The sequence below is a fragment of the Camelus ferus genome, chromosome 16 (genome assembly GCF_009834535.1).
Source record: "Camelus ferus isolate YT-003-E chromosome 16, BCGSAC_Cfer_1.0, whole genome shotgun sequence".
Lineage (NCBI taxonomy): Eukaryota > Metazoa > Chordata > Mammalia > Artiodactyla > Camelidae > Camelus > Camelus ferus.
In genome coordinates, this window is record NC_045711.1 from 31988023 (window position 1) to 32015302 (window position 27280).

Below are 27280 nucleotides of genomic sequence, written 5' to 3' on the forward strand. Positions count from 1 at the left end.
ACGCTGCCTGCCAACTGGCAGCCACCATCCAGCCTGGGGACAAACCTTGCCCCCGGTGCTGAAGAGTCTTCCCTGGGTTTATTGTGACTTTCCTCTGTGTTTCATATTTATCGTGAAAACCTCCCCAACTTTTCTTAATGAAGATTTTAGTTAGGGGAAATTGCATTAGTGGCCTCCTGTATTTCTGTCATCCCTCTCAATTATGTTAGTGGTAAGTAAAGGCAGTACAGTGAGTCCTTGTATTTGTTGTGGGCTGTGCTTGGGAGTCATAATGGACAATACAATAATAAGTAATGGGCAGGAAGACAGCTCTTAAAATCAGATCAGTAAACTCCTCCAGTGCCAGACGGAAAAATGCCTCCTGCAGTTATCAGGAAATCAAGTAAATTCAGCAGGCATTCACAGAGCTCCTGTTAGGTACCAGGTCCCAAGCCTAACACTGAATATGTAAAGCTGAGAGTGTTGTGTATTATCTCGGTTACCATTCACAATATCTCAAGGTAGATATGGTTATAATCAATTTGCAGATGAGGGCACTGTTGTTGAGAGATGTTTAAATAAATTGCCCAAGGCCACACTATTCATAACTTAACAAAACTGAGATCCTCAGTCTTTTGGCTGTGTTCTTTGCTCTTCCACACTCCACCTCAACTGCCAAGAAACAGATCCTGTGGCCAGAGTGGGCCTCAGTGGGAAGCATCAGATGGAACCTTTCCAACCTAAAGTGGCTATCTGAATTAATGGAACAATGTGTGATGGGTGAAATGAGGGAATTATTCAGTAGTTTGGTTGAAAAAGTATTCAACAGGTAAGTCATGGAAAATGGGGTTGGAGAAATGAAAGAAGAGAATAAAGAGATAAAAAAATTTTTTTAATCAAGCCTTGAGGGAAAACACTTTCCCCAAATACCTAAGGTGGTATTTCTCTCTCTATTTTTAATTGCTAAGATAAGTGACCCTTTTTCACCCAAACCCAGATTCAAATGCCTTCCAAGAGATGTTTAGAGAATGAAGCATTGCATTGAAAATCGCCTTTTCCAAAAAGCACAAAGGAGCACTCTTATATTCAGCCCACAGTTGGATGACCAGGTGTGGAGTAAGAACCCTTTGCCTGGAAGACTGTTCGTCCATCTCAGAAACATTTTTGAAGCTGAGTTTCATAATGGAAACGCTGACACAACCTATCAGCAACCACGATATTAAACAGGCACAGAGCCAACAGCAATGGCTTGGAGCCAGGGAGGAGAGATTAGCATCACAAGGAAGGGATTTTAGGCTCTGAGCCAGGAGAGTTTTTTTTCTTTTCACTAAAAAATAATAATAAAAAGGGAAAGGGAAAGAACAAAAAAACAAAAAAAAAGCAAAAAGAGGAAGGTGCACAAGAATTCTTGTTTAGCAGCCCTTTTCCAGGTGGTTCTCCTGGGATATCCAGATAAGCATAGAAACAAACATTGTCTCTCTGAAAATTTGGCAGTTGCTTGACCTTAAAATGGTCTTGGCAGAAACCTTTCCAACTTGGCTGTCCTTGGTTGGCCCATGTGCAGAATGGGGTGCGTTACCTGCACTTGGAGTTGGAGGAAACTCCATTTGAGCAAAATTTGGGGTTACTACCTTCTTGTCCTACAGAGCTCTAAGAAAGAAGTGTGCAGGGGATGGAAGCCTGTAGAAGCTGCTTCCTGGGGCATCATAATGGGGCCTAGTAAGACCTCTTGCAAGACTGCACTTTTCTGACAAGCTGCTCCCTGTAGGGCACAGCCTTTTGAGCTTTGGGGAGAGGGAGCCAGCCGCAGGATTTCATGATGCCACAGAGCCCAGGTAGCATTTTCGAGGTGAGCTGTGGGGCTGGCCACGCCCATTCCAGGGCATGCAGCACATACCGCTCAGAGCCTGACCACCCCTGATGGGCAGGGTGCTCTCTGCTGCAAGTAACTCTTGAGGCTGGGAGGCGTGCCCAGTTTTCCTGTTAGCAGTTGCTCTGGCATTTTAGCTGCTTTCTCCAAACCAACAAGCAATTGATTGATTGATTGATTGATTGTGACTTTCTTTTAAACTTTTCATTTAAAAAATTTCAAACCTGCAGAAAAATTGCAAGGATAACTCAGCGATTCTATACTCACCAGTGGTTAACATTTTTCTACATCTGCTTTGTTTCTTTCCACAAATATTAACACATTATTATTTTTTCCAGAACCGTTGAGAGTAAGTTTCTGACGTCATGACCCTTCACCCTTAAATACTTCAGCGTGCATGTCCTAAAAACAGGGACTTTCTCTTATGTAACCACAGTGCAATTATTAAATTCTGGAAATTTAACGTTGATACAGTACTATTATCTGATTCAGAGTCGTATTTACATTTTGCCAGTTGTCCCAGCCATGTCTTTATAGTGAACAACAATTAAAAAAAAAAAAAACTTCATGATCTGTGTTTCAATCCAGGCATACACGTTCCATTTAGTCGTTACTTTCTTTGGACTTTTTAACGTGGAGCAGTGTCTCAGCTTTTCTTTGTCTTTCATGACACTGGCATTTTGAAAAAGCACAGGCCATTTTGGGGGTGTCCCTCTTTCTTGGGTTTTCCTAACTGTGTTCTCATGATTGGATTCAGATTTGCATCTTTGGCAGGAATTCTACGTGACCAATGTTGGGTCTTGGTGGACTTTCAAAATGTCCTTCCCTGACGTGTGTGGCTTCCCTGTGTTTTATTTTCTGGCCTTTGGGGAGACTGTGGCCTCTTTCAGTTTTCTGAGCTGTGTTTATCACGGAGTTGGAGTTGGGGGCCAAGTGTGAGGGGTCTGTGTGGCTAGGACCAGAGAAGGAATAGTGGCTGCCTGCTCTGAAGGGTCACCTGAGACAGAGCAGGAAGAATCCCAAAGCAGGGGCAACAGTAGACTCTTTAACTGGCCTCTAACTTCTGCAAACTGCTGACGAAGCCCCAACAGGCTCACTCAGAGCAGAGGTGGATGTGATGAGATTTGAGGGAAAAGAGGCCAAGTTCCCTCTCTCCGTTTGCCTTTTGTGCCCAAGTTGCTGAGCTAGAGAATTCCATTTGGATGGTTTTCCCCTCTAAATGTTGCATCCATTCTATCTTCTCCATTTCAACTACTGTTGCCCAAGTTAAGGTTCTTACCTTTTCTCTAGAACAATCTCTCACTAAACGCGTCCCCCACAAAGCTGCCTGAGGGGATCCGTTTAGCCCCCAGATTGGATTGTTTCACAGTGGCTTCCATTGCCACATGGAATCCCCTCTACGGTTTCTTTATTTCATACTCCCTGCCTCAAACTTATATTCCCCAAATATCAGATGTTTATAGAGTCTTCAGCATCAGCATTACCCAGGAGTTTATTAGAATCTCAGGCCCCCCCAGACCCACTAAACCAGAACCTGCGAGCCTGCGCAAGTGAGTTATGTGCACATGAAAGTCCAGGAAGTGCTATTTAAAACACGCTGGAGAGATCGTAAGTCGCCCCTCAGGCTCTTGCTGTTGTTGGTTCTGAGGCATGCCTCTCAAACTATTCTTTGATCAAGGGATTTGCAATCATTTTTCCTAATTTGCAGAAAGAAGGAAATTTCATGGCTGGGCTTTTTCTCAATTTTTCCCTTTCCTCACACAAATTTTTTTCTAAACTTTGACATCTGCTGCTACTTGTTAGCTAACATGATGTCATCTGCTCGCAGACAATGAAATGAACCAACTACTAGCAAATAAATGTTCATGTTAACATGCAAAGCTGGCGGTACTTGGCCCAACAGTTCAGGTCCACAACAGCAAAAATTAAGAAAACAAAAAAATTAAGTGTTGAGCCTTGATTATATGGGAGACATTAGAAGATTGAGGGATGCACAAATGAATGAGGTGCCTTTGTTGTATAGCCTTTGGCCACCACCTTGGGGACCACATGGGCTCAGAGTGCTGGGGCACTGAGTGGGACCCGAGCAGTGGCCATCTTCTTACTAGAGCCCTCGGGGTGCTACTCGTCCCAATTTGCAAAATTCAGCAAAACGAAAGACTTTTGCTGTCACCTCGCAAGTTTATTTCATCTTCCATGTCCAAACCAGTACAATCAGGACAGTTCCTCTGGATTCTGCAGTTTGATAGATAAGTAGTGTTGAAAACAAAAATCACAATGGGTCTGTTGCCACTTTGCTGGATTTGGCTTTACTTGGGGAGACTTCAGAAGCCTGGAGCTGAAAGATAATTGTTCGACTTTTCCTTGAGTGTTTCTTACTTATTTTCTTTAATTGAAGCATAGTTGATTTACAATGCTGTGTTAGTTTCAGGTGTACAGCAAAGTGATTCGGTCATACATACATACATTCTTTTTCAGATTCTTTTCTGTTATAGTTCATTGTAAGAATATAATTCCCTGTGCTACAAGGGACCTTGTTATTTATCTCCTTGAGTGCTAATGATGTATAAGCCTCTAATTTAACCAAAGTAGCAACAGCTGAGACAAACCACTTACCAGAGTAGTGTTCCCCTGGCAATTCCATCAGGGAGAAAGTGTTGGGATTTCTGGGAACCCAAACCATAACCAAATGTTACCCGAAATAATGAATTATACATATTGTTGCTTTACTAAAAAGTGATCAAGAAAGGCTTGGCACCACTTGGCATGACCTTGGAAGATGAGTTGGTGTGAGCCAGGCAGGTAGGGTCAGGAAGAGGCTTTAGGGCAAAAGGATGAGCAAGAACCAGGGTGTGGAAGGTTGAAATGGTGAGTTGTTAGGAGGATTGATGCTCAGAGAGGTGAGCAGGGCATGCCCTGAGCAAGAGAGAAAGGAGGAATTCCAGGCAGTGTGAGTTGACAGGTGGAGGCATAGTCCATACATTTGTGTAGCATTTTGGAGTTTGCAAAGCACCTTCATACCTGGTTATCTCACCTGGTCTTGACTGCTCAGTGAACAGTCAAGACACTTAGAACGCTCACTTCCAGTTGATGAACTAGATGGAGGAGTTTCTAGGGTCACACACAACTCATGATGCCAGGATTAGACCCAGATATTTTGACTCCTAGGCTCTGCCCTTTCCACCATAAATTGATATGTTCCAGGAGCAATGAAGAAACCATTCTCGCATATTGGGAAGAAAACTCATGGATGGGTGTGTAGATGGATGGATGGGTGGACGGACAGACAATGAATGCATGTATGAATGGTGGCCAGGTAGATAGATGATGGCTGAATATGTGGATGATGGAAACCAGAATATTAAGAGAAAGGAAATTAGGGGGTCTACAATTGTCCAGTGAGATAGAGAACAGTCTGTCAGGCAGATGGATTCATGAGGTACAGAGGCAGATATAGAGGAATTAATAGAACTTACTGCCTGACCAGATGTGAGAATATGAAAGAAATAAGAGCCTAGGATGACACCCAAGTTTCTACCTTGGACGATTAATGGGTCACAAGAGGAAGAGCAGGCTCAAATCTTAGAGCCAGTGGGTAGGAATGAAGATAATGAATGTTATTCTAAATACATTAATTTTGAGTAAAACCAGAGACTTGTATCCAATAGTCAGTTGATTCCAAAAAGCCTGGAATTCAGGCAGAGTGTCTGGGGTATATAGGAGATTTGTTAGGTCATTAGCAAACAAAGATTAACATTTTATTACAAGTGTTCACTGTAGTATTATAAACTGTGAGAAAAAAAAAGAGAAAAGACAAAAAGAAAAAAAAGGGAAAATCTTAAACATTTAGCAATGGAAAGATTGGCTTGTTTATGTTACAGTTATATAATGAAGTGTGATTCAGACCTTGAAAATGAGCACTGGTGTGGTGATTATTTTTCCCCTCTTAGTGATACTAATATCTGACATTGACAGTGTACTTACCACAACCAGGTCAAAATAAAGGGGGTTTACCTGCCATTGACCAAAATTCCAGAAACAGAGACCTGACTGAAACAAAAAGGTGTTTACTGAGGCTTTTTCAAGACCTCAGCCCGGGAGACACAGATTTAAGAAGCACTACGAAGTGAGGGAGGTTTATAAAGGCAAAAATACTGAAAGGTTATGGTTAGTTACATGAGTTGTTTATCACTGGAGCTGGCAAGGAGTAAGAGTGTCTGTTAAGTAAGGACTGGTTGGGGTCCGAAATGGACGCATGGTTACAAAGGGACATCTTGAGACCAAAGGTTTGCAGCTGGCAGGTGTTGTTCTGAATATGGCAGGTGGTGTCCTGGGGGCAGATACAGTTCAAAGAAAGTTCAGGTTCTCAGTGGTGCAGAGACGTGTCTGAGACCAAAATCATCAATGGCCACCCAAGTCCATTTTCCTCTGTCTGGACTGTGATGACTCCATTATAATTTCAATTTGTCATCACTGTTTATGTCATTGAGTCCTCGCTGCTACCAGATGAGGGAGGAAGTGATACTGCTCTTATGTTACAGAAGAGAAAAGTGAGGTCCAGTTGTCCTCGGTGGCAAACCCAGGTCACCCAGCCCAGCAGCAGAGCCCGGTCTCAAACCCAGGTCTGCCAGCTCTGGAGTTCGGACTCGTCACCACCACACTATATTTTCTCTCTACAATTTTCTGACTCTACTTTCCATAATAAAGAGGTATTATGATAAGGAAAAAAGAAGAGAGAAAAGGTTGTTATATAAGAATGCCGTGACAGTCTAAAGTTGATCCACGACTGCATTTTTGAGAGCTGGTCCGTCCAGGCAGGAATGAGGCAGCAGGGTCCTCACCACTGGGGAAAACAGAAGCCACAGGCCCTTGCTGGGGTCTCAGGTGACCTAGAATAGAGCTCAGGAAGCCAGCCCCTCCTGTCTGCTGGCCCATGCCTGGAGGGCTCCCTCCGGAGCCTTCCGGTCAGCGGCTTGGGGCCAGGCAGGTCTGTGGAGCTCAGCCAGAAGGCCCTGCCCAGTTCCCCAACTGGGGTATTTAGAACCAGTCCCCGCAAAAGGGAAAACCAAACAAGACACAACCCACCAGAACAATGTAACAATTTGTTCCCTGATTGTGTTTTTTCTGACAGCAGATGCACTCTATCATGATTCTTAAGTGGTTTTGGGCCAGTGCCCCTTCCATTGTGTTGCCCAGAGAGGCACGCCCGGAAGGAGCTTGGAGACACGAGGCCCTGAAGTACCTCAGGACGCTTGTCTGGTGAACAAGAGAGGGAAACTCTCCGGCCTCTAGGGAGTGAGGCTGCTGGCAGCCTTCTTGTTGACTGCCCGCATTGCCTTTTGACTTTGCGGCATGGCTGCCCCACCAGGCACAGGCCTCTGCAGGCCGCCCCCCCCCCCCCCCCCCCCGCGTCCTAGTGCCTTCCCTGAAGGCTGAGTTAGTAGCTTATCAGGGAAGAGCAAAGAAGTCACCATTTTTCTGTGTGAGGAACTTTGCCTCTTTGTGCAGAGGATTCGGTGGGCTCAAAAAAGGGTTAGAGCAGGACAGGATCAACGTCACCTCGGCGTGGCAACCCCCATGCGCTGCGGCTACTGAAGGCTGGCGACGGGCCAGCCCCGAGCGCCTCCAGGTGAAATGTCCATTCGTCAACTTACGAGAAAACCAGCAGTTCTAGTTCCTGGAGACCGCCCTGGGAATTGAAATAAGAAGGAACGAGGGGGAATTGAAACGATTTAAGCTCAGCTTCTGAGACCTATTTTAGGAAGCATTATTGATCATGCTGCAGGGAAACCATACAGGGTCTCGGGTGTCGGGAGCCGGCATCCACGTGTGCCCGAGTGGAGTGTTGGCTTGATCTCATGACACAGCCTGTGTCCAAAGGGGGCTGCGACCGCAGGAAGAATTCCGATCGAGGCTGTTCTGTGCTGAAACCAGCCCAAGCTTGTGAATAGAGCCTTGTTACAGCTGCCCTGGGAACCGTAACTTAGAGGCGTTTTTGTGCCCTAAAAGCCTTTTCAGTCAATGAATTGAGTCATAGCATTTGTGACCCTTCTGGGTTGTTTTAATTCCTTTCTTAATTAGTTACCATGATCAGAGCATCTTATGAGAACATTGTTTTGCAATGGGAATCTTTTTCTCGTCTGTCACCGTGTCACTTCAGTTACTATCTCTTGAACCTTCACCTTTTTTCTCACCCAAATGAACCAGGTTTCACCACTGTTTCCTGCGTGGATCTTCCTGTCACAGCACAAAATGACTCTCAATCCTCCCCTGGTTTGCCGGTGCTCTTTCCAGACATAGATCCTGGAATAGAAAGACGTGTTCTTTCCCTCAAAGGGAGCACACTGAATTCAAATCCACTGTTATGCCCTGTGACCCTTAGGCCTCCGCCCTGCCCCTCCCCCAGGCATCCTTTCCCCTTTTACCTCTCTGTGTTCTCATCCCCAGGAGTGTTTATCAGCAGCTTTGTATTTTGAACTTCATTGATGAGCAATGCCCTACGTCATTCCTGCCGTACTGTAGTCATCAGGTTTCTGCCTGTTGTTTTTGAATTTTCTGCAACCTTTCAGGTGGGTGGAGAAAAGAAAAGGACACATCTCCACCACTGGCTGATGTTAAAGAAAAAAAAATTGTTCCCGACACTTGTTGAAGACAGACTGACTTCAGGGTGCCAGCATGGTTGGGTTCTAAGCTGCAGACTGCCAACTTCCCACTGTGTCCTCACATGGTAGAAGGGGCTAGGGAGCTCTTGGGGTCTTTTTCACAGAGCACTAATCCTGTTCATAGGGAATCCACCCTTATGACCTAATCACCTCCCAAAGGCCCCCTCTCCTGATAACATCACATTGGGCGTTAGGTTTCAACATATGAATTTGGCCAGGGGGAAGATGGGGCGACAAGCATTCAGTCCATAGCAATCCTTTACTAATTATATCTGCAAATACCCTATTTCTAAATAAGGTCACATTCTGAGGTTCCTGGTGGGCATGAATTGGAGGGGATACTAGTCAATTCACTGCAGGAGTATTGATTCATCTGCTCGTAAAGAAGAATCAACATACATCCTATAACCCAGCAGTCTCACTCCTGGGTATGTGCCCTAGAGAAGTGAAAACTTGTGTTCACACAAAAACCTGTCCAGAGATGCTTTTACCAGCTCTGTTCATAATTGTCCCAGACTAGAATTGAGGGAACAGATAAACAAATTGCTCTACATCCACACAATGGAATACTACTTAGCAATAAAAAAGAATGAACTTTGATTTGCATGACCACAGGAAAAATCTCAAAGGCATTGTCCTAAGTGAAAAGAGCCAGTCTCAAAGGGTTAAAATCTATGGTTCCACTTGTATGACATTCTCAAAAAGGCAAAAAACTGTAGGGATGCAGAACGCATCAGTGGTTGCCAGAGGTTGGGGTGTGGGAAGTGGGACGAGAAATGAGTTTCTTGGGGTGGTGACACTGTTCTGAATCTTAAGTGTAGTGGTGGTTACCAGAATCCATGCATGTGTTAAAATTCATAGAACTGCACACTCCCCTAAAATCAATTTCAAAAAAGATTGTTATAGGGGCAGGGAGTCTACAGTAAAACACAAGGATCAGCATCTTACAAAAGGTGCTCAGTTGTCTTTTTTTGTGTGTGATTGATGAGATGGCACTAGTTTTTGTATAAATTTAATTTTTAAAATTTTGTCCTATCCTAGAAGAATTAGAGGATTAAGATATGTGTAGCCTTCATGGGTGGTTGCTAATTCTTCCCTGTACTTGACCCTTTTTTAAATTAAAAAGTCAAGTTCCTGAGAAACTGTAAAAAAAAGAAAAGGAAAGAAAAACTTTGGAGAGTGTGCTGTGCCCCTTGTGCTAGTTCAACCATGAGGGGCAGACTGAACGATTTTGGAGTATACCCCCACGTTTATGTGTACTCAAACTGAGAATGACCATTACATTGAACTTCCCCAAGCACCTATCTTGCAAGTCTTTTCAGCACAGAGTTCTATTTAGGAGTTTAATTAATTTGAACTAATATAGAGAAACATCACTCAGTGACTAGTGGAGGAAACATGCAATCCTCTGTCCCTGACACCGTGAATGCCCCAGTTTTTTACATCAGTTCCCTCAAGGTGTGGAGTTCTTCTTTTCTATTCATGCTTCCTAGGCTCCCAAGGATCACTTCCCCCAACCCACTGGCATTCTTACTGTGCTGCCAAGGTAGGAGTGGTCCTCACTCAGTTGAGAGCTCTCCATTCCTCTTGGGAGCCTTGGCCTTCCGCAAGTGTATGCTAGCTTCCCCCTCGTTACTGTCCAGAGACCTGTGGGTGATGCAGAAAACCCACAGATGGTGCTGAAGGAAGCCACCTGTCTTTATCTCCGATCTAGGCTGTCTCTCACCACCCAAAGCTCCAGCCTTCCTCTGAGAGCTTAGCTTGTCCCTATCCCATGCTCTCCTAACTCAGTGTCCTCTCCCCAGTGCCGTCTAAGTGCCACCCCAGAGAGCTTTACTCCATCCTTATCCACTCTGCCCCCTTCCAGCATCTTGTAACTAGAACGCCTGGAAGTGTAACCTAGACCCAAAGTCAGCATTCTGAAGAGAGGACTCTCTCTGAGTTCCTTCCTCCCATTGTCTGTTTAGACAATTTTAACTCAAACCCAATACACTGGAAGTTAGGTGAGCTGGCTGTCAAAGGAGAGAGGGCAGTGTAAGGAGAATAAAACTGCACAAGAAAGTTCCACGGAGATCCATAGAGGCATTCTTTGGGGCTCCTGTGCCCTGTCCCTTAGCCCTCTCCACCCCTGCAGCAGCTCAGCCCAGATGCCACTGCCAGCTTGTTGGGGACAGAATTTTATTAGACACTTGTGGGTGGAAACCTTTGCCTTCAGTTTACTTTGTGACTCCCAACGGCTTTGGAAAAACAGTTTTCCTTTCTGCACTGAAGGCCTAATGATGCTGTCCACCAGGGAGCATTCTCTGGGGAAGCGCTGAAGTTTACCTGGTACCAAAGACAAACTGCCCCAACCCTGATAGATGAGTTTCATTTACTCAGCCTTAATACCCCTAAATCCAATGGCAAGTGGAGCATTTAATGAGGATTAAATCAAAGCAGGTCACCTCCCACCATATTACCTGATGGGGCTCCAATTCTGCTTCAAGACCAAGGTCCATTCAGGAGTAGGTCTGGGACCATCACTTACCCCAATGCCTCCGCCCCCCGCAGTCACATCTCTGGGCCCTCCCCAGCCATAAGTTATACCCCAGGCTCTTATGTCTCTGAACCACAGTGGGGCTGGGGTCTCCGTTCCTCGCAACACCAAATGGCTTTCTTTGGAATCACCCCTGCTGGTTAAATAATGGTCCTGGGCCCAGACCACTGTGGGTCTTTGTTAAGTTTCCTCCTTGCTGAATTCGTACTGGAGTATTTCCTGTCCGATACACACCTTTTAGTACTTAATATGTTAATAACAAACAGATGATTATAAGAACAGATAGATATATCTTATATGGTGTTATTAATTAAATCTTGTGTTGAATCTAATCTTTTCTACAAAACCATAAGCCCCCTTGAAAGTGGATCTTATCTCACACCTTGTAAGAGGCACAGTGTTGAACACAGAGCAGTTACTTCATAAGTATCTGCTGATTTATTGATTGCTGTAAGCCTGGTCCCTTCTCTTCAGGGCACTGTCATTAAGTGGTTCCACCTTCAGGACAAATACATTACCCAACTCTCTATTCGGGGGTGGGGGGGAGCAGAAATGGTTTTAAAGAGACCAAAGGCCATCCTGTTTTATCTCTATCTTAATGGCAGTGGGGGTGAGGGGAGGCAACTTGCCTGCTCTTGGGTTGGATCATATAGCTTACAGACTTTTGAAACAGCCACCACTGAATTGTGTAGGCATGAAAATGTTCTTGGTGGGAACACCAGTACGATGGGGTAACGACGTGGTAGCTATCTTCGTCGATAACTTGGACTATTTTTTTTTTCCGACCCATAAGTGCTTTTCAGGCTCCCCCCACCAGGTATGCTGCTGTTAGAGAATAATCAATAATCCATGAACCAACTCTAGCCCCATGTGCCTAATGTATTGACCAGGGACCCGTATCCCCTGCCCTGCACCAAACCAATGGCCAGTTTGCAAACCAGAGCACTGAAATGAAAGCATTGTTAAAACAATAACTCTGCTTCCAGTGTTCCTTGTTGCTGAACCTATTCTTTGTTGGTATGTCTTAGACAGTTGCTTCCCCCGAGACCTCCCAGGTGCAGTGAAATAAAGTTAGAGGAGAACAGCAGCTTAGCTGGGACTCTTTGTCCCTTTTATCATATCTGAAGCATAAAACAAGATGACTGGTAGATTGTTCTCAAAATCCCTACTAACCCACCACCTCTACTTTGCATCCTTGGTAGCCTGGACAGTTGGCAGGAAGGTAAAATCCATACAGCTACTAAGCTTGGATCTTTTTTCCCCACCTTAATTTTTTTTAATAATAGACTTTATTTTTTAGAGCAGCTCTAAGTTTATGGAAAAACTGTGCAGAAAGGACAGATAGTTCCCATCTAAACTTGGATCTTAAACCCCAAAAGTTCCTCTTTGGGGAAAGGGGCTGCAGAATCCTTGATTCTCAGGATTGTGGATTTCTGAAAAGGGTTCTCTCTGGATGGGCTGTTAACAAGAGAGATCACAAAATCTAGAAACATTGAAAAGCAAAATGAGAGGTTATAAAATCTAGAAGAACACCCTTGTTCAAGGAAGAAATCTAGTGTGTCGTTTAAACACATTCCATGTTTATCAATGTACCTTTCCCTTTTGAGCCATGACCACGTGACTCACCATCTGTCTTTATTAAATATGGGGCATGTCCCCTTCTCCATCCCACCCACACCCATGCTTACCCTCCTGGGAAGATCTTTTTTAAGAATGGAATTATTAATGGCTACAAAATAGTTCATCAAATGGATTTATCATAATTTCCTTGGCCATTCTCCCATCCTGGGATATTTCAGCTGTTTGCTTTCTCTCTCTCTCTCTCTCTCTTTCTTGCCATTACATTAATGTTGCAATAAAAATCTTTGTACACAAAGCTTTTCCTTTACCTAAGATTCTTAAGACAAATTCTCAAAGCATAAGTTTTCTAGGTCAAAGTATATGGAGATTTGAAAGCTGCTTGATACTTAATGCTTTACATTAAGGGATGCTTTACAAAAAAGGGAAAATCACCCCCTTTTCATTTTGGAATGTATAAGATAGTGTTTACCCAGGAGATCTGCCTTCTCATTGTAATATTGCTCAGTTCATATTATAAGGAGTTTGTTTTTTAAGTGTTCACTGCCTAGTTGTGGGTGGAGGTCAAAAGAATCAACCAGATTGGCACTAAAATCCAATACAGATTATTTGTGGGTGGGTATATCTCCAATAAATTAACCACAGATGGGAACGTTATTATAGAGGATATAGGGAAAGTACCACAACTGACTCCCAAACCCAACTCCCATCTCAGAAAAGGACAAATTCTGTCCAAGAAGCTCCCAAGAGCATGAAGGTACACAACATCTGTGTCAGGTGCAATCCTGGTAGAGCTCTGACTTAATGTATCAATATCAAGATGCATCTTGTCATAAACTATCTCAGCAGATCTCTTTCCACTTCAAAGAGCTGGTGGTTGGACCAGAGTTTCTGGCAGTTGCTGCTGTCGCTAAGGAAGCCCAAATGAATAGTTAGTCTTGTTATTTTCCTTGGGGGCCTGGCTAAGCCTCTGTCTGTTTGTAACAGTGTTGGCTTAATTCTGGATCATGCCCTAAACTAAGCATGAAGATTAGACTGTTTCACTCCAGCTGTGGCTTCTGGTTACACTACATCATGACCACTGCCACTTCCTGTTTCCGTACTGCAGCCCCTCCGCACGTCACCCAAGTGGCTGGATGTGAGGTGAAGGGTCAGAGAAGGAATGAGCCAAAGAACAAGATGTAGGAGACTAGCATGACCCAGAAGTCACTCAGCATCAGAGACATTTTAACTGGAAAGAATTTTAGTAGTCATCTGGGTCACTCGATCTCAACCTCCCTGGGGCCACAGATCTCTTTGATAAGCAGATGAGAGTGGTCAAACCCTCTCTCCAGAGAAAAAGCACCTCCCCAAATTTGGGATGTAATTCCAGGATATTTTACAACTCCCTGATGCCTATCCATCTGCAGATCCTCATCTGGAAGCTCCTCATCTGGAAGACCCAAAGGAGGTTCGGGGTCTTACCCAAGGTTACACAGAGGAGATAACTGAATTCAAACTCAGCTCTCCTGATTCTCGGCCTAGGACCTGTCAGCCAATACTATGAGGTTTACAGTCTACGTTGAGCCCCGTACTGGGAATTATGGAAAGTTAATGTGCTTACCATCAAAGAAGTGGAACTTGGGCTCGTGGAAGGAATCTAAGATCAATTAGTAAGCAATATTCCTGCCATAGATTCTTCTTTGGAAATAGAAGCTAATATCTTCCAGGGATTCAGGAGGTACTTCTTGAAGACCTACAAGCCTCTCCTAAAGTCTCTAATCATAGGGAGATTAATTATTTACTGGAAATTAAGACTCTTTGTAACCTCAAGCTTGAAGAGGGTGTTGAGGTCCTCAAAGTGATTTTTTGTGTGTGGCTTTGTTCAGGTGCTGGGGACACCACCCTGAAATGTTGACTACAGCAGTACTTGGTACTTCATGGACTTTGATGTGAGAATCAGTGTTGTATCAAAGCAGTAGTCCAGAGTTTGACCTGAAAGCTACCTAAGTAGATTCTACTGCAATCTCAGCAGAAAAGCTCCAAGTCTTTGGGGAGTTCCCAATGACAGCTGCTCAGGACATACATTTCTAGGTAGCAGGAGGAGAACCAGATTCCAATTTCTTCTTTCTGGAAGAAAATTAGGAAGCACTTTTGATTGATATTTATCTTCTCGACTGGGTGCCAAGAGGCAGCCTTTTATCACTGGAGGAGGCTGGTTGTGAAGCCTGGAGACTTGCCCTGAATCTGAGCTTCTCTGCCGACTGGCTGTGTGACCGTGGGCAAAGCTCTTTACTTCTTTGAGCCTTTTCTCATCTGAAAATTGTAAATAATAATACTATCCTGACCACGTAGTTGTTGAGTCAACCTAAATGAATCCTCTCCCTAGCTTTACAGTCTGTTCTTTGTTTTATAGCAAATACTTTATTCCACCTTGGATTTTTGAGACTAGCTTCCCACTACGTGGGCAAGAACTCCTTAAGGGCAGGAACTCAGCCCTCCTAATCTATGCGGCCACAAAGGCCAAGGGCACCATTTTGCATGCAATGGGTGTTCTAGTTGGGGCCCAATCAGGAAGCATAAATCACACAATAATTTGAACAGGGAGAGTGTAACATAAGGAATTATTAAACTTTGACAGGAGTAACTATAAAACTGTAAAGAGAAATCTAAAGGTTACCTAAGGCTGAGGGAGTGTACACAAGGAGGAACAAACTTGGAAGGGTCCACCTCTATGGCCAGGGCCCAGGCTTCCTTGCAGAAGTTGTGGTTGTAGCCCACTGGATGGCAGAGAAGTTTGCTTGGTTTCCTGGACCAGAGCTGGTCCACAGTTGCTGGGCAGCAGAAATCAGTCCTCTGGGTACAGGTGAGATGAGACTGGTGGGCAGGTACACAGAGTCAGGGCGCCACTGGCAATGCAAGGCCTGGAGTGCATGGTGTCTACATCGGAAGGGCCACGGGAAGGCCAGGACTCCAAGGTCACCAAGCAACCACGCCCCCTGGGCATGCAGCTTGGACAGAGCACCACTGAGTGTCCCCTCCACTGACAGATTCTGCAGCAGGAATAAGATCTAAACCAGGAAGAGAAGCCCCCTTCTCCCTGCAGGGTCCCTCTAAGCCACGGCCTAATGACACACTCACTGTAGTGAGGTGCTCACAGGGTCCAGTCTGCCATCTCAGAGCAGAGACTAAAGGGTGAATCAGGAGCTGAAGGGCAATAAAGTACTAATGCGATAATGGGTGATCCAAAAGTATCTGAATTAAATTAGACAAAGCTACCTAATCTGTCAATAACTTCCTTGACCCCTGTTGTACTTCCCCTTCTTTCAGTCCCGTAAATTTTACCACCAATAAATGTCAAAACCTCTCTAACTTCTCTTGTAATTTACCGTCTAGAAGTTCATTTCCCTCGGGGGTGTTCCATTCTGTTTTGTTTTCTTAACGAGGCACATATCTTCTCTTGCACACACTTAAAAGAGACTCATGCCAAAGAGAGAGAGAGAGAAACACTCACACAAACCACCTGAGACCCAGTGTTTCATTTCACAGTGTATTTCTCCACTCAGACTCGAACTTGGTTTCCCACTATCTCTCCATTTCATTTCAAAGCAATCTACATGTCCCTCCCAAACACTTTGAGAGTGTCCCCAAGCGTTTGATTTCAAGTGGCTGAGGAAGGAATCAGAGCTGATCCAAGAGCCAGTTTTTCTCTGCCTGTAAGGAAAATGCAGTGGCCACCTCAGGTCAGAATGGGGAGTTAATCTCCTTGAACAAATCTGAAGGGTCCTGTCTCCCACCATTTTAGAAGAAAATAGGGGACAGAACAAACAGCAGACTAGGAGGATAAATACCAGCACAAATATTATTCAGAAAGAGTTTGGAACGGACTAATAGTTTCAACCCGAGAACCAAACCAGAGAGAGTTTAACGTGTTAAGAGTCCTGCAGATGCTGTCCTGTGGGAGATTGTGTTGTTAACAGGCACCAAATTTGTATCCAGACAGCATTCTTAGGCATCAACCACCCTGTTCTTCCAAAATATTTCATTCTCTTCAAGAGAGTCAGATTTAATTAAATCCTAGTGGATGACTCCCCTGTTTATTCCCCTGCTGAATAGTGAGCTAGGGATACAGTTAAGACTGTCTCCAAGGATGAAGTGGTTTTGCAAACTTAATCTGTTTACTATCCTTCAGAAGGACCGGGAAGATCAACCCTTTAGATCAGAAAAAAAATGGCAACAGGAAAAACTGGAGAAACTTAATCTTTCCACGGAAATGTGTATCTATATGTATGGCTGTCTTACATAATTTTTTGCAAGCGATGGACATTCTGGGCCAGTGGAACCTGGCATAGATTGGCAGGAAGCCATCTCAGTATCTCTTCAGGCTCTACCTTCTTACCACTCTGGGCACCAAGGACATCGTGCTCTTAAATGATCAAGAATAATACACCGGATAATGGAGTTATGGACGATCTTTATTTTCTTCTTTTTGTTTATCTGTATTTTTTTGCAATGGGCGTGTATTATTTCTGAAATTAAATATATGTAAACGTTTTAATGAAAAAAAAAAAACCCACATTTTTTTTTCTCTAAATCTCGGGCTATATTACTGCTTTTTGTCTCATATCCAGCCAGACCCTTTCTAGCCTCTTCCCTCCCCCCCCCCCCCCCCCCCCCGTTCAGATGAGCTGCCAAAAATCAGCAGACCATTTTTGGAAGAGATTTATTTCTTCACTCTTGAACTTCTAAAAACAGCCTGCTTTTTCTTCTTCCCTCACCAAGTGGTGATTGATGCTACACCTGCCTCTGATGTGACAAAATGTAAGCGATGAATAAAAGCGTCTCATGATTCTTGCACATTCTGAGGCAGGCGGAAAGCTCTAGCCAGGGGCACCGAGCCACGCGGAGATGCTCTGTGGGGTGTTATTCCACCTCAAGCACCGTTGGGCCAACCCGCGGGCACCTTGACGATCTCACCTGCTATCACTAACCTTTGATATGTTGCTCTGCTCTTTCAGATTTTTGACAATGAAGCCAAAGACCTGGAGAGAGAAGTTTGCTTTATCGATATTGCCTGCGATGAAATTCCAGAACGTTACTACAAAGAATCTGAGGTGAGCGATAGCTGGGGTGGCATGTGGGAGAGAGTCATTCATTCATTCAACAAACATTTATTAAGTCTGCCCTGACCTGGGAGGCTTCCATCTGTCTTTGTGTTGATTCAATTTGGTTTCACATCTTGCTGGATTCTTTACTGTGAGTCTCAAAATTAAGTCCCTACTTCTCAGGGCCCGTTGTTAACCCCGGCAGCCACTCAATTTCAATTTCGTCTTCCTGTCTCCCCAGCTCTGCCATCATTCTGGGCCGTGAAATATTCACAAGGCTGAAGCACCCAACACCCTGGCCTCCCTAAAATACAGCAGCCACCTCTGGCTTCCTGTTTGGCCAGGTCTCTGCCCAGCCTGTCTTCCCCTCTGCAGACGATGGGTTTTATTTGTAACTTTGGGGTCTAACACAAAAAAGATGCCCAATCAATCCTCCTTGGGTGAATATTGACACTTGGACAGCTCATGTCTCCACAGAACCTTTCTCTCAAAACAGGAAGTGCCTTCGTGAAACTCTCTTCTTTTTTCTTCTTCACTGAGACTAAATTTAAGAGAATATCTTTCTCTAAGTCTTCCACCTACTAGGATCTCCTGTTTGCCTCAGTGCAACCTTTTTATTTTACCATTGGTGCAAGTCACCATTTATATCCTGTTAGTATTTTATTAACGGCTGCTGATGGAACTTGGGTGACCCCCTTGTAAATAACGTCCCAGCCCTACAACGACAACAGTTGCTGGGCTATTTTTGCTGTTTAGCAACATGCAGCCAATCATTGCATGTTTGGACTCAGGGCTCCAGTCTCGTCCTTGAGCTGTAACACATGGACCTTAAAACTCTTCGCTCAGATTCTCTAGAGCTGATTTAAGACATAATAAATAAACCCAGTAAAAATTAATTCTACCGTGACACACACTGGGCTCCCAATGTGGTTCAGGTTTTTTTGTCTCCACATTTTGGGATTCGTTTGGATATCAAAGTCTAACCTGATCTTAGCAAAGGCTTAGCTGCTTAATTGCAGGCGTGTGCTCTGCAGCTGCCATCCCTTCATAGACTGGGAGAGGCCGATGTGAATTACTCTCAGTGTGACTCAAAGGTTGAGCTTTTGAATGTCATCGATTTATATTACACTCTGCAGCCAGCCACACTTGTGAATTTTCAGAGAAACAAAGTAAAATGCTGTCTGCATAACTGTGGTCCTCCTCAAGAGGAGGGCTTCGATGATGTGCAAACCATCATAATGCATTGGGTGGAGCTGCTGCCCCCTCACTCCATGGCTCCTTGGCCCTGGGAGTCTGCTGTCTTACCCAGATGTCCTTGCCTCTTTGGGAGCACAGGCCTTCTAGAAAGGCAGTGTTGCCAGAAAACTCTGAAATACTTGCAGCTCTTCCCCTTAGATTGCTTTGGTGTGGTCCTGCCTGGCACTCAGGGATTTTCCTCCTGATTCGGTGGAAAGTCTTAGGACGAGTGTGAAATACTGATGATGAAATCAACAAGTCTCATTTCTGGTCGTTGGGTGCCTGACTCATCTCCCGGTGCTTTTATACTTCCAAGAAACACCACCGGAAGCTTCTTTTCACTTACACAGATATTCGAGGAGAATTTTTTCATGCTTCGCAGTCATTCATTTTCCTGGGTCATAAAGTATTCTTTTCTAGATGCAGTCTGACCAAGGAAATGAGGGGTGAATAGTCCTTCATCCAGTAAATATGTTCTGAGTACTCCCTGAGTGTCACAGACAATATTTAAGTGGTGACATGGCTTTGAGCAGAAGAGACACTGAGGGTCTCTTCTCCAGGACACTTCCAATCTATTGGGGGGAGCCAAACAATAAAGAAATAATCACATGAGTACATACAGAGTTAGAAGTCACATGTGTCATAAGGCAGCAGGCAGGGAGAGACCATGATAGGGAAACTGAATTTAAGAGGATGACATCAGGAGCGATGTCCAGGAAGAGATGACACGCTGGGGCCCAGAGGATGAAAAGAGCTGGGGGACAGTGCTCCCAGTGAAGGTGACAGCATGTGCGGGGGGTCCCAAAGTGATACATATGAGGAGGCAAAAGAAGGCCAGCGTGGTGGCAGCAGCAGAAACAAAAGGAAAAATGACACAAGGGGCGGTTGGACAGGAGGATGGGGCCATGCTGAGACACTTAGATTTTATTCAAGTACAGTAGAATGCACTCAGATTTTATACAGTAGAATGCTTTGGAAGAAATTAAACCTGGGCATCATGTGATTTGTGCTTTTGAAAGTAGCTCTGGATGGAGAATGGACTGAGTGGGAGCAGAGTGGAAGTCAGGAAACCACTGAGGTCATCGGACTTATCTACACTGTTGGTTATTTAGGTTCTATGGTAGTTTGAACTGGAGAGCTGGGAGCAGGTGGTTTTGAGGAATATGTTGAAGATGGAATTGACAGGGATTGGTCATGGACCAGATATGAAGATGAGAGAAAAGAAAGAGTCGGGATGACCTTAGGGTTTATGGCTTGGACAACAGATAGGTGGGGGTGAGAAGAGGAAGGGATTTTGGAGAAAGATGGGCGGATTCTGTGATGCCAATGAGCCATCTAGAACAAACAGAAATGAGTCTGGAGCTTAGACAAGGAATCTGGGCTTGGAGACAAATTGGCAATTATTTGACAAATAGAAGAATTTAAGATTCTGAGGATGAATGAGAGGGAGAAAGCATACAGTATAATGGGAGAGCGATTCAGGACCATGCAAAAAAGTCAGTATTTGGAGATCAGGAGGAGGGTGGGGAAGCCCCAGGAACCTACAAAGAACTGGCCAGGCAGTTAGAAGGAAAACAAGGAGAGTGCGCCAAGGAATGCAGGTTTCAAGAGAAGAGGGAGATCAGTTTGCTGAATGCTGCTGAGCAATCCAGTAAGATGAGAATGGAAAACTGCCTCTAAGAGCCGTGGCTTTCGCCTGGGGGTGATCTTGCCCCACGAGAACGTTTACGGTATCTGGGGACATTTTTGGCCGTCACAACTTGGGGGTGCTACCAGCCACTAACCAAATCCTATAAGGAACAGGACAGCACCCCTCCCCCACAACAAAGAATTATCTGGCCTCAAATGTCATTATGCCAAAGCTAAGAAACCCCGCCCTAGAGGAAAAGGTCATTGGAGATGAACGAAGTCTAGTTTGAGCTCTCACACTGAGTCACCCCTGCCTGCCTTATGGTTACTTAACGGATGTGAAGAAAGGGGCCCCAGAGGTCTCAGCCCTGCACACTGTTTGTCAGGCATGACTTGCCAGAGGACTAGCAGCCTACATTGCAGGGAGAATTTTTTCTCACTCGCTCTGGCAGTTAGACTGCAAAGGAAAAGGCATAGTTGGGACCCTGTGAAAAAAATCATAGGGAAAGTCTTCTTCATGGGACTCCCTTGTGACCCAACCACACCATCATTCAACTTCCAGAATCCAGTGTGAACCCACCAGGAGGGAGAGAAGCACTGTCCTAGCCTGTCTGGTTGGGTGTCGTTGCCAGGGACTAAGAGGAAGGGAAATAACCGATACAGAAGGCAAACCATTTCCAAATAAATTTCTCCTCCGTGCACTAAGTAATTAACATCCTTCTCCCCACCATAAGAGTTTCTTCCTAAAATGAAATCTGACCGTGTCGTTTTCTGCTTAAAACCCCTCACTGGCCAGGGGGGAAGCCGGGTCCCTTAGCATGGCCCTCTGCCTTCTCCGCTCTCCGGCCCTCCTCACCCCCGTGCCTCTCAGTTGGGAAGCTTCTAGTTACACCTCTTTAGACTTCAGTTCAAACCTGACATTCCCTCTGGGGGCTTTTCTACGTGCCCTGTTCCCTGCTCACTGGCAGCAGAGTTCTGGTCTGTGGCTTCTAGATCATGCTAGCTCATGCTAGCTCATGCTAGCTCGTGGCTGCATATTAAGCTCCAGGAAGACAAGAGCTGTCTTCTTGATCCGCATACCCCGGCAGCTAGCATGGTGCCCGCACGTAGCAGCTGCTCACAGAACGGTTGTCGAATGAATAAGTGAAAGCCATGGGCTTTCTTTTTCCCTTCTAGCAGCGACAATTTCAGGGAAAGCACGATCACTGAAAATGGCATTTGTTGCCATTAAGCTAATAGTTGTGAATCAGAGTTCCTTTTTTTTTTTTTTAATCTGAAACCAACAGCTTTATGGGCTTTTTCTTCTGATCCATCTTCATAAGTTGACTGTGTCAGCATCATAAATAGGAACACATTTTCTGTGGAGAAAGCCGAAATGCTGGTGGGCTCAATCTGTCCTGAGATTTCTGATACTTAGGCATTCAAACTGGGGTTATCAGGGTCACCACTCAGCTCCCATCACCCACCCACCGCCATCCAGGCTAACAGGGGATTGAAGTACTTTCTTTCCTTTTTCCCTTTCTCCCTGGAAACCTCCAAACCACATGAGAGGCAAGAATGCCTCTCTCGTTAAAGTGACTGGAGCTGGAAATTTTCCACTGGACACCCTCTGCTTGGTGGCCCTCATGGCACCACTAACCAGAGATGCAGAAGGATGCTCTGGAGACAGAATCAGCTGCTGGCCCCCCCGGCGCCCTCTTGATCCTCATTTTGCAGCGCTGCTGTTTGCCATCCACAGCAGGGGCCTGAGCTGCCCCTCCCAAGAGCCTCTTAGTCTCAGATTTTGCTCTCATATGGATGGCAGGACTCTGCAGGGCAGTGCTGCCTTGTTTCAAAAACAAAAAGACAAAACAAAACAAAATCCGTGTAATTTCTCAGGCACAGAGAGCAGCTCCTTGAGCCTCAGCCCCACCAAGGCCCTGCACCCCTGTCACACTCACAAATCTCTTTGCACCAAGTCACATTAGCACCACCAGAGCAGCAAAGATGAAGGGAAGCCAAAGTCTGAGCGGGCTGTACTTGTTGTGTGGTTGATACGCGGGTTCTTTCCTCTGCCAAGATTTCCATCCCTTTGCTGCTCTGCCAAGATTTCAAGGTGAAGAGCCCAGCGCAGGAATGAGGAACTTCGTACGATAAGTCACGGCATGCCCTCAGAGGACACAGGTGGTGAGCCTGGGCCTGCAGAGCTGAGCTGGCCATTTGGGATGCAGGAACTAATCTCAACACCCAGCCTCCAGGGCGAGTCTCGCCTAGACAGCATCCAGAAGTCAGGTGTAGGGAGCTCTAGCTCAGAGGCCTTTGGTGTTGGCTAAAGGCCAGCGCTCTTCCTCCTGGGCTAACTGCAGTCGATTATAAGTCTTGGCATCAGTTACAAGACCGGGGTGATCAGGGGAATGGCATCTCTAGTGGCCTCCTAGTTGCTGCCCCCCCTGCAGCTTTCCCCCAGAGACACGAAGGTGGAGGCACACACAGCCCCTAATTGTTCAGATGTGCCTTGAGTAGAAAGGGGGAAAAGGAAAAAAGAAATGATTTTCTGGTGGAGGAGGTTTAGAAATAGAGGATGTTTTATGCTTTTTTTTTAAATCAACATCATTTCTTTTTTTTTTAATGGAGGTACTAGGGTTGAACCCAGGACCTTCTGCATGCTAAGCATGCGCTCTACCACTGAGCTATATACCTACCTCCCTGTGCTTAGCTTTTTTAAATCTTCAATGATTTATGTAAAGCCAAGGGGGAGTCTATAGACCAGTGGTTTTCCACTAGGGCCAATTCTCCCCCCGAGCGGCCATCTGGCAATGTCTGGAGGTATTTTTGATTGTCACCACTGGTGGGGAGTTGTTTGCTATGGCATCTGGTGAGTAGAGGCCCAGGATGCTGTTAAACACCCTACAATGCACAGGATGGCCCCCACAACAGAGAATTATCCAGCCCGAAATGCCCACCGTGGTGACGTCTCCACTGTAGACCAACCCAAGGACACAGAATTCAGTAAAATCTTATTAGGAGCAGAACTCATTGATTAATTTCCTTAGCTTGCATTTATTAAGTACCTACTGTGTGCCAGGCTCTGTGCTAGGCACTGAAACTACAAAGGCCATGATTATGCCTAGTCTCCACTACCCTTTGAACTTGATCTTTTATATATATTTATATATATATATATAAAGAAAATTCCTCTTTCTCTTCGCTTTGGAAGATACAAAAGAAGTCTCCATTTTACCAGTGATAAATAGAGCATAATAATTCTAATGGAAAAATTAGGGAAATTTACAATGCTTTGAACTCGGGTAGCAATGAAGGAATACATGAGACTCTCCCAGAAGCACGCACCCCGGAGGTGGTGTAAGTGAATGTAGTGGGGTGCCAGGGGAGTTTTTAGGCAGGATTTGATTCAGAGCCTTCCCGCTGAGTTGGGTGACTAAGGGGACTCTTTGGAACTCACCCCTAGGCTCCTGGATTATAGAGTTTTACTGGACTAAGAAATCCTTGGCAGCCAGTTCATTGGTCACACCAACCTAAATATCCCCTAAATATCCCCTAAATTGTCTCTTAAGGGAAAGGGAAAGGAACAGAGAGATACATCTAACTTTCCCAGTAACTGTCAAGGGTGAGAGATTAAATGCTGTTTGCTAAGGCCAGGGGGCCCCCAGAAAGAGAACAGAGAGATGAAATGAGTAAATACTGTCTGTCGTACTTAGCTGCACCCTTCAGTACAAAGTGCTGTATCCAAACCACTCTGCTCCCTCAAATTAAAAATATTTTCGTGGTGGTCTACATCTTGGCGGTTGAGGGTGGTAAAAATTTTCAATTATCTCCAAATGGCCAGATTTAACCCAGCTGCCTCCTGCTGGGGTATGTGGTGGAGTTCAGTTTGTTGTTGTATTGTTATTGTCATTTTTTCCCCCTTTTCCCTCCGTCCATCTGTTTCTTTCTGAGAATAACACAGCTGTTTTGTGATGGGTTCCAATTTACTGGGGCTGGGCGCTCCTTGGATAATAAGAACTGGCTTTCTTTTTCTTTCCCCCTGCCCCCCAGCCCCCTTTACAAGTTGGACGACATCCTGTCCATCAATCCAGAAAGGCAGTGGGTGTCCGGCCCAGAGAGAGGCTTAGGTGATATTTGAGTGGCTTCCTTTGTATGGGAGTGGGGATCCGGTCAGCCTGGCCGGGGAGCCTCTGTCCCAGCAAGGCTGGAGAGGAGTTCTGCCCTTCCTCTGATCTTTGAGAACATAACACTTTGTGAAGACACAGTGCAAGACACTGGGTGGGGACACAGTCTGTGGGGTAAAACAAAAAGCGGGACACCTTCACCTTTAAGAAGCCTGGTTGCAAGGATATGGTCTGACACACAGGCTAAATGACAGCACAGCCCGAGGCAGCAGGAGAACTGCCTTCTCATCACGCGGGATTCACTCCCCTAAAACTCCTGTGCTCCACCATCACCACAGCTCCGCAAACAGAAGTGGTCAGGGCGGGCTTTACAGGTCAGGTGGAATCTGAACTGGGCCCTTAGACGCTGCTTATCTTTCCTGTTTTATCTGTTCACACAGTAATTCGTGATCCTTTAAAAAAAAAAAAATTCCAACGTGATATAAATATGTAACGTCGAAAAAGCAAATGTCCTAAGATGCCTCATCACAGAGACAGGTGTCGTTAAAGTTGGTGTTTATGGTGTTTAGACTTCAATGTAATGCATACATAACATTATTTCATAAAAATGAGCTCACACAGTGCAACTTTGCAGCTGCATTTTCTCACTAATGCTATAAAGCTTGCCATCTTTCCGGGGCAGCACACATCTCTCCAGCAGGCTTTATAATGACTGTATAATGTGCCATTGCATGATTATGCCATTCTCCATTTGGTGGCCATTTAGGGTATTTCCATTCTTTCGCTATTACAGTACCAGAAACATCCTCATGCTATTTTTTTTTTTTTGGTACTGTTTTAATATTTCTGTAGAATATGTTCTAAAAGTGAACATTGTTGAGTCAATGGGTACATGGGTTTAAATCTTGTTAGAAAGAGCCAAGTTGTCCCTGCTCCAAAGCTATATTAAATGACCCTCTGATCCACACTTGTGTGGGAGCACACTGAATTTTAAAGAAGTTGTATTGAAAAGCAGTGTAGTAAGTGAGAGCAAAAACAGTGAGAATGTAGGGGGTTCCACCGCATGTTCGAGGGTCCGTGAGCAACTGTCTGAAACAGAAAAGAAGAGCCTTGAATACCGAGCCAAGGAATTTGGATTTTATTCAGCAAGTAGCCGAAAACTTTCCAAGCAGGGTCACCAGCCACCTTGCAAGACGTCTCCATTTGTGACCACACCAGAGAGGCTAACTCTCTTAGGGGATGGTAAGGGCAGGAGCCTGGACACGAAGAGGTTTAGAACTCTCCATCCCATCAACCTACTTCTCTCCCTCTTCTGTTACCCCTTTCATAAACAAATCACCTTCATCTGTATTGGCAGCAACAATGCTTTGTTAATGAAAAGAAACCTTTGGAATAACAGGGCATTAAACAGGAGTCCAGCCTTCAACAACCCTGACTGCATCATTTTTAGGCCACTAATGGGCAGCTCACTTCCCAGTGAACAAATAGGTATTCTCTTTCAGTTCTCATTTCTTCCAAGGAAAAGAAACCTGGGCCACCAAGTCTTGCTGAAATACCATGCTGAATGCTGATTTTTAAAACCACTGCTGTTCTTTTGGCCTAATAATGTGGAGCTACCACAATGCTGTGAGCAAAGCCAATTTTTACTGGGAGTACCTGGAAGACGGTACTACCCAATTCCATCCTAGAGAAAGGATTTTTGTGTTTTAATTTTTCAAGGGGGAAAAAAAACGGTTTAAACTGCTGAAATAATTTTCATGAATGAGGTTCTCCAGAGCTCAGTGCCCAGGGTAGCCATTCCAAATCTTACCAGTTGGATTTGGTAGTGAAACGCCAAACCAATTAGGTCAAACAAAGCCAAGGCAAATGAACTCCTAAATGTCAGATCAAAGCCAGAGATTCTAAGTCTGCCAGGAGTGGAGCTGCCGATTGTGTCATTGGGTCCTTGACTCAATAGAAAGAGCCCCTGGGGAAATTGCTCCATGCCCCAAGAGGCAAGATTCAACCTAGCAAAACATCCACTGAAGGGAGAAACCACTGAGTTTGTTGAAGAGGGATCTCTGGGAAAGGTAACCTCTAGAACATATGGATGGGGATTCCCAGCCCAGGCTTTCCATGTGGAGATGAAACTCAGCCCTAATGTAATAAGGGGCTCTGGCTTTGGGACACCTCCCTGGCAATCACAGCCATTGTAGTTCATCAGCACCAATGAGGATTCACCATCTTGAATCTCCTCCTTCCTTCAAATGACTGGATGGATGGAGAGATGAGCAGAGCTGCAGTGAGATGATGTGAAAGGCAAGGAAGGCATTAAAAAGACCAGCACGGTCTTGGCACATAATAAGCATTTCATGAATGTTCCCTCTTCCTGCTTTAACATTGAGATCTGCAGATGGGTTGCTGGGATGGTTGCTTAGTAGGAACCAAGTGTCTTGGGAGAGTGGCTGCCATGAGTTGGGCTATGGGAGTTTGTGTATTGCTTTTTACTTGTTGGCGTGAATGGGGAAGGGAAGCAGAGGGTTGTTTTCAACACTCCAGTTCACAAGATCACAGAGTTTTCTGCAGGTGCAGCAAGATCCTTCAGAAAGTAGAGCCAT

The 27280-nt window shown here is 45.1% G+C and overlaps 1 protein-coding gene across 3 annotated transcripts in view; it reads left to right on the forward strand.

Annotated features, from left to right (window-relative positions):
- The window catches only part of PITPNC1 (phosphatidylinositol transfer protein cytoplasmic 1), a 217164-nt gene that overhangs the window by 157374 nt on the left and 32510 nt on the right, over positions 1 to 27280 (forward strand). For all 3 annotated transcript variants that reach the window (XM_032457045.1, XM_032457046.1, XM_032457044.1), the window contains exon 6: positions 17623 to 17718. In XM_032457045.1, the coding sequence (XP_032312936.1) occupies positions 17623 to 17718 (96 nt within the window). The remainder of the gene's footprint in view (positions 1 to 17622; positions 17719 to 27280) is intronic.